At 44.6% G+C, this 18,910-nt stretch overlaps 1 protein-coding gene across 1 annotated transcript in view; it reads right to left on the reverse strand.

The window, feature by feature from the left end:
• The window catches only part of LRP5 (LDL receptor related protein 5), a 134,064-nt gene extending 120,618 nt beyond the window's left edge, over positions 1–13,446 (reverse strand). The window contains 1 exon segment of the mRNA XM_071761743.1: positions 13,228–13,446. Coding sequence (XP_071617844.1) covers positions 13,228–13,315 — 88 coding nt within the window. The 5' untranslated portion in view covers positions 13,316–13,446.
• Between the last annotated feature and the right edge of the window lie 5,464 nt (positions 13,447–18,910).

Raw genomic sequence — 18,910 nt, forward strand, 5'->3', positions numbered from 1 at the left:
AACATCATTGTCAAATATTGTCATATTGCAGAAACACAAAATAGGAGACATAGTAGAACTTCAGCAGCAGTTGAAGTGAAGAAACGTTTTTATTTTCTTCTGAATTCACTGTGACTTAATTCTTCAGTTTTCCTCTGTACAGGGCTTCCCCACCTGTATTAACAGCCAAACCTAATTATTGTTTTAATCCACCACCTATCTGCCTTTCCCAAATGAGAAAGGAAATGCCGAATAAGCTTTCAGTTCCTCGTAAGAGGGGTCCAAAATCAGAAGGAAGTCAATCTGTTCCCTTACAAAGGAACTACATGGAGGGAAAAAAACAAACCACAAGCTACACAATATGAGCTATTGCAATCCATATTATGGTAACACCTTGAAGCCAGATTTGAGATCTGCAGCCTGAAAGACACAGTGTGGAAACATTGTGAAGGACTGTCACAACTGAAAAACTTGCTCTCCAGATACACAAGGGAAAGTAAGAAAGAAAACCCACAGAAGATCAGGGCTAAGGGTCCTGCTCATGGGCAAGATACACAGCAGCAACAAGACAAGAACCCAATGTGCTGGGTGGAACCATAGCCAATGTTTCCTCCCTGATGTCTTAAACTCGCAAACTTTTAATAATGCCAAGCTACCTTACAACAAAATTTTAATAGAATTAAAAAAGCATCTATCCTACTATTGCAAATGGTTTAGGAATGATCTCAGGCACCCCAACTCTCCTATTGCTTTGGAAGCCTAGATGAGGTGTACTGAAAATAAGGAACTTGACTCCTGATACACAACACATCTTGAGAAGTGTGACCAAGTGTTTTTCCATCTTCTCTTTGTTCCAATTTTTGCAAATCTAAGTGCCAAGAGAAATAAGACCAGGGCTATGCTACAGTGGAAGTGGTACAAATGCAGAAGTAAAAAGGCAAAAGGGAACAGAAGACACAAATGACAGTTCAAAGAAAATCCTAGCTTCCAGTTTTGGGAATCAAAAGACACATAGCAAATTTCCAAAATCAGAGGGCCACAAATTTAAGCAACACACTGATGGAAGGGTGAACAGAAAAACAAGAATGCAGATATTTTTCCCACATAAAAATTAAAATATACAAATTCTAATGTTATTTACAGAACACAGGTAACAAAATACATCCATGGCTTTTATATTTTTTAATTTTGTCCAAAACCTGCCCCTTATTGCTGTGGAAGGGAAGAAGCTTATTAGCATTACACACAGAAGCAACATCAGAGGTCTAAGTACATTTGTTTATACTAAAACAAAACTAAATCAAGCAAATGTGTGACACACATTAATCTGATTATAACTTATCAGTTTCTTTCACCCTTCATCTGCACTATTTGGCTGTGTCTTCATTGCTAAAGAGGAAGATGCTATTATTACATTGAGATAGAGCAGAGAAACAGAAACTTTAACATCAAGTAAAAAGCCAGTGCCATTATTCACTCCACACCTGAGATTTCATCATCTGCACAGAGTTTCAGTAACTATCAGGATTTTTACATCGGGATTGCAATAGCAGTGTAAAAATCACACCTGTTTCTACAATGAAGACATTACTCAGGATTTTCAGAGTAGGAATCTTTCTCCCTCAGTGTTTACTAGATGTAAACCAAAGGTTTTTATGAAAACAGCATTTTTCTAAAAAGCAACTAAAAAAAAAAAGTGCCAAACAATAACAAAATGAAAAACAATAACCCACACTGAAGAAGCTTGAATCACAGCTCTTAGAAACCCTTCACTTCTGTATTAAACTCAGGCACCTCATCCTTTAACCAAATACTTGCTCAGAGTTAGGGAAACCTTCACTTTCTAGCCCCAGAAAGCATTGTAATGTTACAATAAAAGTAGTACAAAGAAGAAACAGGTAACTCCTTTAACCAAGCATACCTAGTGTACTTAACTAAAGAAGATTCAAATGAAAATAAAGATTTTTCTCTCCTTTAAAATGTGGACCTCAAATCGACAACTCTGTTCATGTCATTAATTATGAGCAACACGGGGCAGCCTTGCCACAAACAGACCTCATTTCAGTGACAGAAACCAACCCACTTTTCAGGACAGTTCAAGTTTATTGTCTCCTTTGCTGTGACTACTGCTTGCAATGTAGAGCAGCACTGTGTGATACGTTACTGACTCAGCAAGAATGAGACCAACTCATTTTACAATAGTCACTGAGCAGCCAATAACTAGAAGTCAATATTCATCTACTACTACTCAGTAAGTGTGTCCTGAAAATATAAAGTAAAATTATGCACCTTTATTCCTCTATGCTAGCAACATGTGAAAAACAAACCTTCTTATTCTTTACTTGGAAGAAATTAGGGCATGTAATACCTCATCTGCTCCACTGATTACAACATTATTTCTTTCCTGTATACAACCCTAGAGTGGAGAGGATGTTTATATTTACATGTTTATGTTTTATATATAACATATATATATATATGTTAAACACACATATACAATTAATAAGAAACAAGACTTGACATGGAATTACACCAAACAATTTTAAAAGTACTTAAGTTGAAACTTTCAAAATAAGAACTTCATCTCATGCAGTAATTGTCCAAGGACACCACAGAACATCAGAGCTGAGGCACTGTGGTGTAGAGCAGTTTATGCTGCTTCATCACTTGCATCTAGTCCAACTCTGGATTCACCTTCAGACCTTCTTTAAGGCAAGCAGGTGTGAGGGACAGGACCTGGAATTAGAAGCTGAGACTATGCACAACAGTTTCTGGAACACTTCTGTTGGGGGGTGGCTGCAGCTGGAGCCAGGTGACACCAATGTCACCCATTTAGGGAGACAGAGCTTGCATGCCACACTTGGAGCTGGACTGTGCCTTGAAGCCATTGTACTTGAAATCACTTTGGGTGTTGGTGTTATTATCTGGGGAGAGTAATGTAGACAAGGGGAACAATTCTTTTTGACTTCTCCCTTTTTCCTGTTCAGATAGCAGGACCATAATTCATTGTAGGGTTTTCTTGAGGGTGCTGTACCTGGGTCATATTCCTACCCTTAGGAACTATCTTCATGTCAGCTAGGAAGAAAAGCAGTTGATGAAGAGGTGAGATCTCAGACAGGACCAGTCCCTTGTCTGACACCTGTTCAGAGTCAGAAATTGCTACAAGGAAATTAAGTGCCTGCTAAATGATCTCTCAGTCTTGCCTCCCTTGTTGATTTAGGTCCATCGTTTGATAGGAAGAGATGGTCATGGGCAGCAGGTAGGGCTGTATTTGGCATAACAGAACCACAGCTGAAACTGAAGCCTCCCTTCACATGAACATAATTTTGCTGATTTGATTTGCACTGGCAGAAGCTGAGGGATGCTTGCCACTTCAATCGAAATTTCTACTCACCAACACACACTCACTTCTACGTACTAATGACACATTGGTTTTCCTTTCACTTCTCTCAGGTTTGCTTTCTCTGTGTGAATGTTGATCTACAGGGATGCTCTTTCTGATGATGACTCATTTTCTCAATGCCCTTTCTCCTGCCTTTTTCAGAGCCTAAGCCAAAACTATTTGTCTGCCACAAATGATCAATGGGATGGTCATGGGCAGCAGGCAGGGCTCCTGCTGCTGCAGAAGGGAGAAACTGGTTCCTCATGTCGAAGCTGAAGGACAATTCACTTAATAATTGGGATGAGTTCATAAAATGGTTCTTGATGAGCATCCCTAGCAGCCTGAGAGAGGAGGCAGAGGACAGACATGAAGCAAGCACAGCACTGGTGAGAGGAGCTGTATTTATAGCTGTTGGTGACAAAATTTGCCTGTTGTTTGGTTTTGCTGATTGCCCAGCATGCACGCTGGCATTTTTTGAGGTCTTCTATTCTTAATGCAGACAGGACCCACTTCCTAGGGAACTCTGCTGCTTTTCTGGGGTCCCGTTTAAAGAAAGCTATGGTCTTCTCCTTTATCCCTCCAGTTGTGGTGACTGATGAGGGAAGAAACAGAGAGAGCCAGCAAATCACCCCTGGCTCTTGGACTAATGTTACCTGTAGGACTTTGGGTTCTTTGACCATGGGTTGGTTTACATGACAACAGGCCTACTGGCAAGAGATGGGTTATACCTGTCTCACAGGGATCAAAAGATCCTGGTGCAAAAGCCATCAGGGCTCATTGAGAGAGCTTTACACTAGACTGAAAGGGTGAAGGGCACAAAACCAGACTTGACAGAAATAAGCCTCGGGCCAGGACACAAATATTTGAAGGCTGGTGTGCTAGCAAGGTCTTTCAGTCTGCTGTTTCAGGGGAGGCAGGGAGGAGACTGATCTGCCAAAAAAGATGCAATGTTCAGTTACCATGACAGTGCCTGAGCACAGTCAGCTAGGAAGGCCAGGAGCATCCTGGCTTGTCTCAAAAACAGTGTGGCCAGTAGGAAGAGAGAGGGAAGTGATTGTCCCCCTGTACTCAGCACTGGTGAGGCCTCACCTTGCGTGCTGTGTCCAGTTTTGGGCCCCCCAGCACAATAAAAACACTTGAGGTGCTGAAGCTGGTCCAGAGCAGGGCAACAAAGCTGGTGAAGCATCTGGAGAAAAAGCCTCATTAGACAAGGCTGAGGGAACTGGGGTTGTTTTGCCTGAAGAAAAGGAGGCTGAGGGGAGACCTTATCACTTTCTACAGCTCCCTGACACGAGGTTGTAGCCAGGTTGGGGCTGGTCTCTTCTCCCTAGTGACAAGTGACAGGACAAGAGGAAATGAGGTCTCAAGAGGTGCCAGGGGACATTTGGATTAGATATCAGAAGAAATATCCTCACTGAAAGAATTATTAAACACTGAAATAAGCCACCCAGGGACATATTGAATCAGAATCCCTGAAGACATTTAAAAGCCATGTAGATGTGGTGTTTCAGAACTTGCTTAGCACCAGTAAAATCAGGTAGTGGTTGGGCTTAGTTATCTTAAAGGCTCTGGTTCTGACCAAAATGATTCTGTTGCCAAGCACACTAACCAAACAGAACTTACTCAAATACTCAGAGTAATCTGTTCCTAATGTCCTGCTGATGTTTAAATAGGAAGATAACTCTGAAAAGTTCAATCCTTTTTATAAACAGCTCGCATTAGTTCAGACTTCATAATAACAAACTGGTGTTGATTTCTTCTTGCAGTCTTAAGTGAGTGCACATAACACTTGCCCATCTCCCATTTTGCTTGATTGGTCTATCCTTGCATAGAAACACTTCAGTTTAAAAATGAAAGGTATCCAAATTCTAGTTCCTGGAGAAAATTAAGTTTTTTGTAGAACTCAGGATATTGCTTCTGCCTCACAATAAAGTAGCAGACAAGTTATATATGAGAAAACATTGCATGCAGCTGTAACTCAGAGCACAGCAGCTGGCAAGTTATATTTTTATCTCTTCATTTAGCCCATATATGGGGCTAAACTAAAGCAGTTTGCTCTCTCACCCCATGACTACTCTCCAGATGAGCAGGCGAATCAGGGAGAGAAGCCCTGTGGGTTGAATTATAAATGGATTTCATGAAATAACAAAACTAATGCAAACACCAAGTTTATAACTTAACACTCAACCTATTCTGCAGGAGCAGCAGGCCAAGAAGGAGGAGCCCCAGTAAACAGAACTTTTCAGTCTCAGCATACCTCCCCTTTTACAAGAAGCATGAGGTAAGGGGTGTGGGTTATACCTGGAGCCAGCTTTCCTCAGCTGCCCTCCCTTCAGCTCCCAGCTGACTCAGGTCTCCTAACAGGCTCCTGCCTTCCATGGCTGCACTAGGATTCTGTCCCGGGGAACCAGGACATCCCTGAGACCCATCTACATGCCTGTTGATGCTCAAGCATCCAGAAACCATGCAAAGGCTTCTCATGAGCTCTGACACAATTTCTCAATTGCTGTGAAGCTGTATTGAGACAATGATGATTTCCTGTCAAAACAATGGTTTGCAACAGCAATGACATTGACACAGCAGGGAAGAGAGACCAGAAGTAACTTGAGTTTCCAACACAGACCAAGTTTTTTCTTTATAAAATGAAAATACATAAAAAAGAAATGGCTGCAAAAGTCTCCAAATGAGTTTAGGAAAGAATGTATAAAGCAGCTTCCTCCCATTTAATGGCCAGGGACCTAAAGAGATGAAGAATTTAGAACTGATTAAAAGCAAACAGCAAAAATGAAAAGAACAAATTTGTACCCCATTCTAGCACACAGATTTGAGTATACCTGTCTTACAGAGAGTGCTCCCAAGCAAATCATGACTTTTCTTGTTGTTCAGTCAAACAAGACATCCCACCTACTTATGGCTCCACGTCCTTTTTCATTGCACACAGACTTCATCAGGGGAATCTAAGATTAACCAAGCGAAAGGCCAGTGCTTACAAAGATCTCGTAACTATTGTTCAGAGAAAACAAGTTACTTGCATCATTCCCCAAATGCAATAAACTTTAAGCTGGCTGAATTCTGCCTGAGGACCAGCACCAGATGTGCTATATCTCCAGATGCCAGGTTCCACCCCCTGAGGAATCAGCAACCAGAGTATTTTTCCCTGAGTTGTAATGACTGTAGCAGGAAGAAGGGCTGGATGTGTCAAGGTGGCAATCCCCATGTTAAAGGAATCCTAGATCACTTAAATCCTTGAAGAGAACAATTAAGACTTTAATTCTGACTATGCAAGCTGAGAGAGAATATGGAACAGAGGTTAGCAGCATTAAGTACTTCCACCTGCTCATCTTCTCCCCACAGTGAAACAGGCTGAATGCCAAGCAGCAATCCGTGTGCTAGAATGGGAGCAAACAAGCTGCAGCTTCTCCCTTCAGTTTTACCAATTCTGTCATAGGTACACCATGTTAGGTGAGCCACTAAGGGAACAGCAGGCAGTCTCTTCAAGCTCCCAAAAATAGGAGGGTGGTTTGGAGTTGGGTTTGTTTTGTTGGAGAGTGGTTAGAGATCAATTAATCAAACTGGATTTCCACAAGTCCTAGTGGGATACACCTGTGAGTGCTGAGAGAGCTGCCAGAAGTCATTGCTGGGCAACTCTCCATCATCTTTGAAAGGTCCCAGAGAACAGGTGAGGACTGCAAGAAAGACAGTGTCACTCCAGTCTTCAAAAATGGCAAGAAAGACCCAGGAAACTACAGGCTGATCAGCCTCACCTCCATCCCTGGAAAGATGATGCAAAAGCCCATTCTGGACATCATCTCAAAGCACATGGAGGATAAGAAGGTTATCAGAAGTACACGGATTCCTCAAGAAGTCACGTCTGACTAACAAAATAGCCTTCTACAATGGCATGACTGGATGGCCAGATGAGGGGAGGACAGGGGATGCTGTCTGTCTTTATTTCAGCAAGACTTTTGACACCATCTCCCACAGCATCCTCACAGGCAAGCTTAGGAAGTGTGAATGATGGATGGACAGATGAATGGACAGTGGGGTGGACTGAAAGCTGGCCCAGAGATAGAGCTCAGAGGGTTGTAACTGGTAACACAGAGCCTAGCTGGAGGGCAGTAAAAAGGGGTGTTCTCCAGCAGTAAGTACTGGGTCCAGTCCTGTTCAACATACCTAGCAATGACCTGGATGAATGGATAGAGTGTTCGGCAGGTTTGCTGATGACACAAATCTGAGAGGGGTGACTGACACCAGAATGCTGTGCTGCCATCCAGCATCACCTGCACAGGCTGGGGGATTGGGCAGAGAGACCCCTGATGAAATTCAACAGGGGGAAGTGGACTGCACCTCAGAAGGAATAACCCCCCATGGATCAGTATAGGTTAGGGGCTGGAAGAAGACCTGGGAGTCCTGGTGGGACAACAGGATGACCATGAACCAGCAATGTGCCTTTGTGTCCAAGAAGGCCAACAGCATCCTGGGGTGCATCAAGAAGAGCATGGCAAGCAGGGCAGGGCAGGTTCTCCTCCTCCTCTGGCCTGGGGAGGCCCCATCTGGAATACTGTGCCCACTTCTGGGCTCCTCAGTCCCAGAAGGACAGGGAACTGATGGAGAGGGTGCAGCAAAGGGCTACAAAGATGATCAGGGGACTAGAATATCTCTTATGAGGAAAGGCTGAGGGACTTGGGTCTTGTTAGTCCAGAGGAGATTGAGGGGGAATTTTATCAATACCTATAAATATTTAAAGGGTGGTTGTCAGGAGGATGGGGCCAGTGTTTTTTCAGTGGTTCCCAGTGACAGGACAAGAGGTAACAGTCTCAAACTTCAGCTCAGGAAGTTCCATCTAAACATGAGGAGGAACTTATTTAGTCTGAGGGCGGCAGAGCAGTGGAACAGACTACCTGGAGAGGTAGTGGAGTCTGTCTGGAGACATTCAAAACCTGCCTGGATGACATCCTGTGCAACCTGCCCCAAGTGAACCTGCTCTGGCAGGAGTGTTGGACTAGATGTTCTTAAAAGATCCCTTGCAATCTCCGACATTCTCTGATTCAGAGTCAAGAAATTCCTTCTCCCAACAGACTGTCCCCTTTTCCTCACCTAATACAAAACATGCGTACAAACTATTGGTTTAAAAGTGGTTTCACAGAATCCAAGATGATGCAGTCCAGCCTTTGACTAACACCACAGTGAACTACTAAACCATGTCCTTAAGGACACAGTCCAAATGGCTTTTAAATGCCTCCAGGGATGGTGACTCCACCATTGTCCTGGGCCATTCCAATGTCTAACAAGCCTCTCAGTAAAAAAATATTTCCTGTTTATGCCATTTATATTTCAGTTATATATTTCAGTTGATTTAGCCTTTTAATTATCCAGAGCAAATGAACCAATTCAAATCAAGTACGTGTCAATTTACTGGCATCCCTGCAAAAGTCGTCCATAGATTTAACATCAAGACAAAATGACACCTTACAACTGCCTGTGTTGACAGGTAAAGAATGAGTCAAGCAAGAATAAAGGAAACAACAGCTAAATTAAAAATCCTGTTTATTACACAAACCCTCAACACCCTAACCAACTCATCACCCACACTTCATACTCTTTGGAGCGTCTCTGTAGAATTTTGTGGTTTAACAGATCATAGCATACTAAAACGGTTTCAGTTGGAAGGAACCTTAAAGCTCATCCAGTTCTAACCTCCCTGCATGGGCAGGGACACCAGATGAGGTTGCTCAAAGTTCCATCCAACCTGGCCTTCAACACTTCCAAGGAGGGGCATCCACAACTTCCCTGGGAAACCTGTTCCAGTGTCTCACCATCCTCACACTGAAAAGTTTATGTCCAACCTACATCTACCCCATTCCAGTTTAAAACCATAATCCCTTGTCTTATCACTACATGCCCTTGTAAAACGCCCCTCCCCAGCTCTCTTGTAGGTTCCTTTCAGATACTGGGCAGCCACTATAGAGTTTGCCTGGAGTCTTCTGCTCTCCAGGCTAAACAACCCCAACTCTCTCAGCCTGGCTTCATAAAAGAGCTGCTCCAGCCCTCTGGTCATCTTCATGGCCTCTTCAGGACTCACACCAACAGCTTCATGTCCTTTGTGTTTTGGGGGCTCCAGAACTGACACACTTCTCCAGATGGGGTCTCACAAGAACAAAGAGAGTAGAGGAGCAGAATCTCCTCCCTCGGCCTGCTGGCCATGCTTCTTTTGATGCAGCCCAGGTTGGCTTTCTGGGATGTAAGCACACACTGCTGGCTCATCTTGAGCTTCTTATCAACCAGCACCTCCCAAGTCCTTCACTTCTAAAAGCATACTATTTGTGCTTTATAAGCAGAAACTACAGAGATAAAATGCTGGTGGGCTCTGTATTCTGATTTTAATGAGAGAGAAAGAACCAGAAGAATTGTTAGTCCATGAACTACTAAAAAACATCTATGCTGAACAATACTTTGTGGAATATATTTACCATTTTCTCTCCTCCTCTCACCACAACTGTTTAATCAACAAAAATGCCAGGAACTGCTCAAAATATCCTTTTTCTTGAGACTTCCCATGGCCTAACAATCAGGGTAGGACTCACTAGAAGTATTTTTTCTAGTTCAAAAGTCCCAGCTGTGGACTATCAGGAGAACACCCATCTTTCATTTCTTTAGAAAGTCTCAAGCATCCAAACAGGATAAGGCTTTGGCCAGCCATTGTCCCCAGTCAATATCCTAATTATTTGCTCCTGCCCTACAAAATTTGCAGTGTTGTTGGACGCTTCTTTTTGAAAGCAATACAGTGATAAAGGAAAATAATCCACATGCCTCATAATGCTGACTCCGTTGGGCATAGCAGAGTTGGAACATGGCTAGCCAGTGCTGTAAACTGGGAAGGGATGCTTATTCTACTGTCATTCTTCCCTTGAGACTCAGGTTGAGTCCTTCACAAAGGTCTTGAGAAGAAAATAACAGCTACTGCCTTCCAGAGCTTTTTTTTTTCATAGAAAATAAAAAAAAAAAAAAAAAAAAAAAAAAAAAAAAAAAAAAAAAAATTAAAATCATAGAATGGTTTGGGTTGGAAGGGACCTTAAAGATCATCCAGCTCCAACCCTCCTGACATGGGCCTCCCACCAGCCCAGGTTGCTCAGGGCCCCATCCAACCTGGCCTTCAGCTCTGCCAGGGATGGGGCAGCCACAGCTTCCCTGGGCAACCTGGGACAGAGTCTCACCACCCTCACAGGAACGAATTTCTATCTAATGTCCAACCTAAATCTCCCCTCTTCAAGTTTTAACCCATTTCCCTTGTCCTCTCCCTACCCCCCCATGCACAAAGCCCTCCCCCAGCTTTCTTGTAGCCCCTTCAGATATTGGGAGGTTGCTCTGAGCTCACCTGGGAGCCTCCTCTTCTCCAGGCTGAACAACCCCAATCTCTCAGCCTGGCTTCCCAGGGAGCTGCTCAGCCCTCTGAGCATTTCAGTGGCTCCTCTGGACACCTTCCAGGAGCTCTGTGTCCTTCTGATGTTGGGCTCTCCAGAACTGGACACAGAACTCCAGGTGGGGTCTGAGCAGAGCAGAGCAGAGGGGGAGAATCCCCTCCCATGAGCACTGTCTGTGCTGCTGTTGGTGCCCCCAGGACATGGCTGGCTGAGCCATAACCTCTCCCATACAAAACTGTGACCCTAAAAAACACAAACATTTTGAATGTTCAATAGCTCTTGAACTAAAGACATAAAGAAAGATTAGGATTTCTTAGAATGAGGAGCAATAAAGTTACACAGAATAGCTTTTTTTCTAAGAAGGAATTTAAAGCTAGTTATTGTTCTCTACCTCAATATGGCAGGTTGCTTTCATACAATAGAGTATGTTTACGAAAAAAACTGATCTAACATTAAACTAAACCTTGCTATTAGATCTCCTTCTGAGCATCACAAAGAGTGAAGTTTCTTTCTGCTTTGTCAAAAAAAAAAAAAAAAAAAGGAGAGAAAACCACTTTTAACAATATATTCATACAGAAACACGCCACTGTCATAACCATCTTGTTCCTGAATAGTTTGCACAGGCAAACTATTCCTCCCTTCAAGGAAGTAACAAATGCAACAATCACTTTGTCTTGCTTCAGTGAAAGGAGTCAAGTATAACCCATACTTAAAATAAGTTTATCATTATTTCAAGCCACATAAATAAAACCACTCCTGATACCACCACAGATAGAGCAAGAATTTAACTCCACAGCAAAATTATTTCACAGACAAAGGATCTATTATAGCATTCCAAACTTCGCAGATGCTTTAACACTACAGAAGTTCCAGCATATCTCCAGTCTTGCAGGGATGTACTTACATATTTGTAAGATAGCACATTAAAATATTTTGAAGAGGTAAAAATCCCTTAAAGTCAGGCATTTCCTTGCAGACTGGGAGTTCTCAGGAATGGAACTTAAACCATGGAGAGTCTCTCACAATACATCCATGTTCTGTGTTCCTTCTAGAAGGATAGAACAAGCCACGCTTCAGGTCATCTGAACCATTCTTAAAAAAATGAGGCAATATGTACAGAGAAGGTGCACCCTGAAATAGGAAGGGCATCTTTTCCAATAGATTTCTGACAGAATAAGTAATAAATAATACACACCTGCACAGAGTTCCAACTAAAAATATAGAAGGATGATGCCAACAGAAAGTGGTCAGTTTTTGTTTTGCTTTTTCTCTAAATGACAGTTCTAATAATTACAGACGGTTTGAAAAGGCCTAACAAGAGGCCCTGAGGTGATGTTCTGACAGCCTTGGTCATGCAACCGAGTTTTCTAAGCTACGCAGGAAATAGCAAGAACTCGGCTTCAGCTAGCTGAGGAATCGGGCAGACCAGAGGCAGCAGCAACGAAGAGAAAGTCTAACACATGCAGCCCTAACTCCACATCGGTACGAAGTCGAGACTCTGGCCCCTCTCTCCACGGATGCTGCAGGCAGAGTGCCGGCTCCGTTTATTTGTGCTTTCAGGGGATCCTCCCGTCCACTCAAAAATGGGATTGCGAAGGGAAAGCAAAGGGCAGGCTCCGTGCCTGGGGCGGAGCGTGGGTCAGCGAGGGGCCCAGCGCTCTGCCGGCACCGGGCAGCCGGGCTCCAGATCCGGGCATGCCCGCTAGGCTGGCCCAGGGCCGAGCACCGGTACCCCGACCCGGGCCGACCCCCGCCCGGCGTTGTCCCCCGCCTGGCCGGACGGTTCCTCCCGCCGCTGCACCGCCCCAGCCGCCCGCCCACGGCCTCCCCACGCAGCTGGGGACACAAACACCAGCCTTACCCCCACCCAACCCGCAGCCCCGCCAGCAGCCCGAGGAGCGACTGTCGCCTCTCCAGACCCCAAGGAAATCCCTGCACGGGATTACGGAAGGGCAGGAATGGGGCCGGGACGGGGATTGGGGGGGCGACTTTGTCTCTTTTTGCAGCTGTTCGCGTTTAACCTGAACCACCCCCGAGGCGAAACTACGTCATTCCCGCGGCGGGGCATGTCCCGAGGGAAGGGGGAAGAGACAGAGGGAGAGGCCTCCTCTTCCTGTGCCCCCCTGTAGAAGAAAAGAGGGGCGAGGGAGAGCTGTTTGTGGGGGCTGGGTAGAGGGGAGACGACGCATGCAGCCTCCCGTTCTCCTTCCCCGTCCCGTCTCGTCCATGTGCGCGTCCTTCTCCTCCTCCGCCACCCCCCGCCGGTGCAGCCTGGCTCGCGCTCCCCGCTCCGCCGGACACCGCTCCCGCCCTCCTCCTCCTCCTCCCCGCCGCCGCGGCCCCTGCAGCCCTCCCGGCGGACCTTGGGGGGGGAAAAGTTTGCCCAAGTCCGACAACAAAAGGGACAGCGGCGCTCGCCTCCCAGCCGATCCGCGGCAAGCTTACCTCCGGCCGAACCTGGCTCGCACCGCAGCACCGAGGCGGCCAGGAGCCGCAGCAGCAGCAGTGGGAGCGGCGGAGCCGCCGCCTCCATGTTGTGCTGCCGCAGCAGCTGCCGGAGCCCACGGAGCGTCTCAGGCGGGCTCCATGCTCGGGGCGCTGCGCTCGCCGGGGAGGGAGGCGGGGAAGGGGGGAGGTGCTGAAGCCGACCCTCCTCCTCCTCCTCAAGCCTGCCGCCAGGGAGGGGGTTGGGATCGTCCGGTCGCACCCGCAGTCTGGGGAGGAGCCGAGGGCCCACGGTCCCGCAGCAGCGTACCCGAGGCGTGGGTACACCTGGCCGCGGAGAGGGGGCAGGGGGTGAGATTATAGGGTTGTCTTTACGTTTTTTCCTCTCGTTTTTTACTTCGAAACCAGCTAGGAAGGTCGGAGGGGATCTTCACTGGGCTGTTCAAAACGCAAGCTTTCTTTGCTGGATTGGGAAGTTAGTTGTGTGGATGCCCGCCCCTTTTTCTGTCGCCAGGGTAAAGGGCGGTTGATTTCTTCCCAGATGGAGATGGCTTTTGCCTTCCTCCGCCCACCAAAACCAACGTTTTTTAAAGCCACTATCTACATAGCATTACTTTCCGAAGAAAGGCCAATTTAACAACAATCTCTTGTTGCCTTTTTCCCCTGTTAAAACATGCCACCTGCTCATGTCAACACTAAGAGGAAAAGGACAGAAATGCTGTCCTGTGACATGAGGCCTTTATCCTGCTGGGGACAGGCTGCAGAGGGCTGAAAATTCTGCACCTTTTCCACTATCTGGTTATTTTGTCCGATACTGCCCCCACCTCCCTGGCAGTGATAAAAAGAAACAGCGAAAAACAAGAATTTCCATTTGAGTCTCCGTTTTCCCTTCTACTGACACCAGTTGCACAATAAGAAAAAAGTTCCTGGATGGCCTTGCATAGAGGTGGAAAATTTTTATAAGTAATTTGTGCTGTAAATCACAAGTAATGTTCTTAACAGATGGATCTTAAGATTATTATTTTTGTTTAATTTCAGGGATGAAAGCGTTCCATGTCTCTCAGTTGCCATGTACTAATGTAACTGCTTTGCTAAGCACTACAACAGCAGCTGAGATTTCTTCTTGGTGCAGCATGGATCACTGTCCATCTCAAACACCAGTATTCAGGAACTGTTCTTGTTGGTTACTTCATTAACCATCTCCTGTTGGTTACTTCATTTCAGACTTCCTTTCCTCAAAAGTGGAAAAGGTGTAGTGGTCTGTTTTGTTTTTAAAGTCAGCAGTATTAACAGAATCATGAAATGGTTTCAGTTGGAAGGGACCTAAAAGCTCATCCAGTTCCATCCCCCCTTCGTGGGCAGGGACACCTCCCACCAGACTAGGTTGCTCAAGGCCCATCCAGCCTGGCCCTGAATGTTTCCAGGGATGGAGCAGCCACAGCTTCCCTGGGAAACTTCTTGCAATGTCTCACCACTCTCACACTAAAGAATTTCTTTCTAATGTCTAAGACAAATCTACCCTCTTCCAGTTCAAAAGCATTACCCCTTGTCCTACCACTACATGCCCTCGTAGAAAGTCTCTGCCTGGCTTTCCTGTAGATCCCCTTCATGTACTTCAAGGCTGCTATGAGGTCTCCCCAAGTGTCTTCTCCTCTCCAGGCAGAAAAAGCCCAACTCTCTCAGCCTGTCTTCATAAGAAAGATGCTCCAGCCCCCTGCTCATCTTCATAACCCTCCTTTGGAATCACACCAACAGCTCCATGTCCTTCTTATACTGAGGGCTCCAAAACTGGGCACAGTACTCCAGATGGGGGGCAGAATCACCTCTCTTGACCTGCTGGCCACACTTCTTGGTGCAGCTCAAGGTATTGTTGGCTTTCTGGGATGCAAGCACACATTTCTATTTCACGTTGAGCTATTCATCACCCAACACCCCAAAGTCCTTCCCCTCAGGACAGTTTTCAATCCATTCTCCACCCTTCATGCTTAGGATTGCCCTGTACCATGTACAGGACCTTGCACTTGGCCTCGTTGAACTTTATGAAGTTGGCACAGGCACAGCTCTCCAGGCTAAGGTCCCTTCGTGTCAGCCACAGCACACAGCTTGGTGCCAGCAGCAAACCTGCTGACACTGCACTCAACCCCACTGTCCATATCTCTGACAAAGATGTTAAACAGGACTGGTCACAGTATTGGGACACCATTTCCCACTGTTCTCCATTTGGACATCAAGTTGTTGACTGCTACACTTTGAGTGTGACCATTCAACTTAGGTAATTAAGCAGTTTAAAATTTCAATGAATAACAAAAATTTATAGTGCTGACCTTGAAGATGACCTGCAAATGATAATAAAGTTTTCTTCTCTATCTTACTGCTGATTTAATGTATAAAGAACATGTATTTTAAAGAAGGTTTATTTAAGGTGGCATTTAAAACCTAGAAAAATCTCAACTTTATTGAAGACAGGAAAACCACAAGTTGGTCTTTGTTGATATAAGGTCTGTAATAAAGTGGAGACCAAATCTGGTCTGCTATGAATCATTAATCGCTAAACTTTGTGTGAACATCTACTGAATAAGGGTTTTGTTTTGGGTATGTTATAAAAAAAAACCTGTCTGATACCAGACAAATAACTGGAAAAAAGATGTCTTTGTTGAAGGCAGTGATTGCACTTTAGTTTTGATGGGTCTGAACTCCTGCACAGTGAAAATTACCCAATAGTCCTGGCATCACAGTAAGGGGGGGGATAATTAAAGTTGGAAACAGAGAAAGGGCAATAGAAACAGTTGTACTTGGAACAGGCCATGCAGAACACTGGTGCAAAGAGATCAATATCTCAAACCCCCATCAGCCTGGGAGACGAACAGCACCCATGTGCAAAACTGGTTTGTGTGCCTCCTGTGATGGCATCAATGGTACCACCCAAGTCCCTTTTGCCACCAGGGCAATTGGATTCCCTGCCCTGTCCTCCCCCTTGCCCTAACAGGACCAGAGCCCAACTGAGATGATTTAGAGGTAACACTGACTCCAGCATCAAGCCCCATGGGATTGGTGAACCTGCCCATGAGACTGCTCCAGGGGAGCAGCAGCTTCTCTTTCAGCTGGCAGCTACCCCCAGCACTTGGTGTCTTTGGGCCCAAAGTGCCACACTTGGATGTAATACAGCTGCTGCTATACCCGCTCCATCCAGCTGTTGCTTGTTTACCTCCCAACCTAACCTTGTCAAAATGCATGGGCAATTTAGGATTTGCATCATTTTTTACCAACAGGGAGAAACAAGCAGCATATGAGCAGCCACAGCAGAGAAAGAAGCAGTATTTTAGCCAAGAGGCTGGAGAAGATAAGGACATCACTGACAAAGGGATTTGGTCTGAGAGATTTCAAAAGAGGACTTCTTCCAAAGGGAAGTACCCAATATAAGAAGAGATGCTGAGACCTGGTAGATTCACTGGTGACCAGTCAGAGCCACGCACTAACCTTACTACACTGGACGACTGTTCACAGTCTTACATCACAGGGTCACACCACATTGGGGTTTGTTCTTCACCTCAGCACAGATCTGCTAAAAAATTCCTTTTAGAGCAGAGTATTCTTGCTTGGTAGCCCCCTTCCTTCCTAAGTCTACCACAGTTAGTAGATGGGATGATCCACTGAAAGCTAAAACAAAGTTAGGAAAGACAATGCCAAAGAGGCAGGAAACTTGGGGAGAGAGTCTTATCAGACTGAACCTTTGGGGCTTTGACCATAACACCTATTTTAAAAGACATTAATAGCAATGGGAAATCTAGTAGCAGACAGAAATACAGTATTCCTACAATTCAGAATTTTCCACCTTAAACCTGGTTAATATGTGGTAGGGGAATTTGGAGGAAATAAAAGTTGGGCAGCTCTGCTAAGAAGTCTCACCCATGTGCTGAGAAAGTTGCCTTCCTGCTGTTTTGCAGCCCTCCAGCAAACCAATGGAGGCAAAGCTGTGACATTCCTGAAATGCCTTGTATAAATATTTCGGTAAAGAAGTAAAAAAACTTGTTAAAAAAAAAAAACAAAACATATCAGAATACCAAAAGCCTGTTCCTACCCTTCATCTTAATGCAAGAATGAGGGATCCCTTTTTATTGTATGTTTACAATACTGAATTAAGACTGCAAAATCAGAGCCAATATCCCATTTCACCTAAGACTGAATAATCCTGGGTAAGTCACAGGCTAGGATTTCCTCATTTTCATCCTATAAGAAAAGGAGTAGGGTGAATAAATGTCCTAAGTTTCTTCTTTCTGTATATGGTGTGAATGAGCTGCAGCAAGTTTGGGGCTTGCCTGTAGAAAGCAGAAAAGGGAGAAATCCAGAATGGGAACTGAAACGTCATTCTTTGGTGTTGTGCAAAGGGAAGGTAAAGTCACAAAAAGTGAACAAAGACAGAACCAAAACATTTTCTTTCTCTACTTCTAAGGCTATAGGACAAAATAATTTTCCTTCCCCTGTGTCTCAAATACAGTTCTTCATGCTTTCTCTACTAGCTTTCAGCTAGAAAGCTGTTTGAAACAAAGCATATGAAGGGACCCCTATTCTTATTCACTTTGTATTCTAGGAGAAAATGTTTACAGATAATCTAAACTGAGTTGGAAATTATAGATGAAAGCATCATCTGGACACAGGTTCCCTAATGTCCTCCAAAAAATAGCCACACTAAGGAAAACATATATATACAACAGGCATAATTAAGTTTACAGCTCCTGAGGAGAAATGTGAAGTAATCTTAGCAAGGGATGAGTTTGATCAAGGACTCGATAGGACAAGGTTCAGAAAACCTGCATTTAGGCTCCAAATCCACCCATCCCAGACTCTATAGACAGCATCAGGTGCTCATACCTGTCCCGTTCAGGTGGTATTCTCACTCTTTTCACTTTTCCTGTATCTGCCTTGCTGATTCAGAACATCCTTTTCAGTGCAAGCTAGGCCAATAGTGTCTTGAGGCTGCACAAGGCTTTTAGGCACTGCTTTGAAAAAGATGGTTTCTTTTGTGCTAAATAATACTTAATGTTTAAAACTAAATCACTACACTGACACTTAATAAGCTGCCTGACAAGGTGGTGAAGTGTTAGCATCACTGCCTCCTTATCCATAAAGAGGACAAATAACACCTTTGTAACATGCAGTTTCCCCAGCATTGCACAAAGATAATAGCAGATTTTGTTCAAAGTAACTATTACTCATAATATCTCAGCAACCCAACTTTCTTTGTCTACCAGGCAGTTTTCTTCCAGGTATTTCTCCCCCTTCCCCAGATAAACTGTAACACAAATTGAACAGTTAAACCAGAACAATCAGCCATTCACTATTAAACTTATCAGTTTAGTTTAGATTAAAATTGGTGATCTTTCAGCCTGTGGTCTGTATGCTAGATTCTCCTAGAAGTAACAATGAAAAGAAAGCCAAACTTTGGTGTATAAAATTTTCTATATAGGACTCTTTATACTTCTTGGGAAAGCTTAAAGGCTAGAAAAAAGTTGAAATGCTTGGGTTGCTTAGAGAAAGGTAGAGGTCAAATATCAAATAAAGGTGCTCTTCCAGAGCAGAGGCAGTCATGCTAAAGAACAGAGGTTCATTATAATTGGAGAATACAGTGCTCATCACATCGCATTACATATAAGCTGGAGAATTTTCCTGCATAGACAAAGTTCCA

This window comes from Heliangelus exortis, chromosome 18 (genome assembly GCF_036169615.1).
Source record: "Heliangelus exortis chromosome 18, bHelExo1.hap1, whole genome shotgun sequence".
NCBI lineage: Eukaryota > Metazoa > Chordata > Aves > Apodiformes > Trochilidae > Heliangelus > Heliangelus exortis.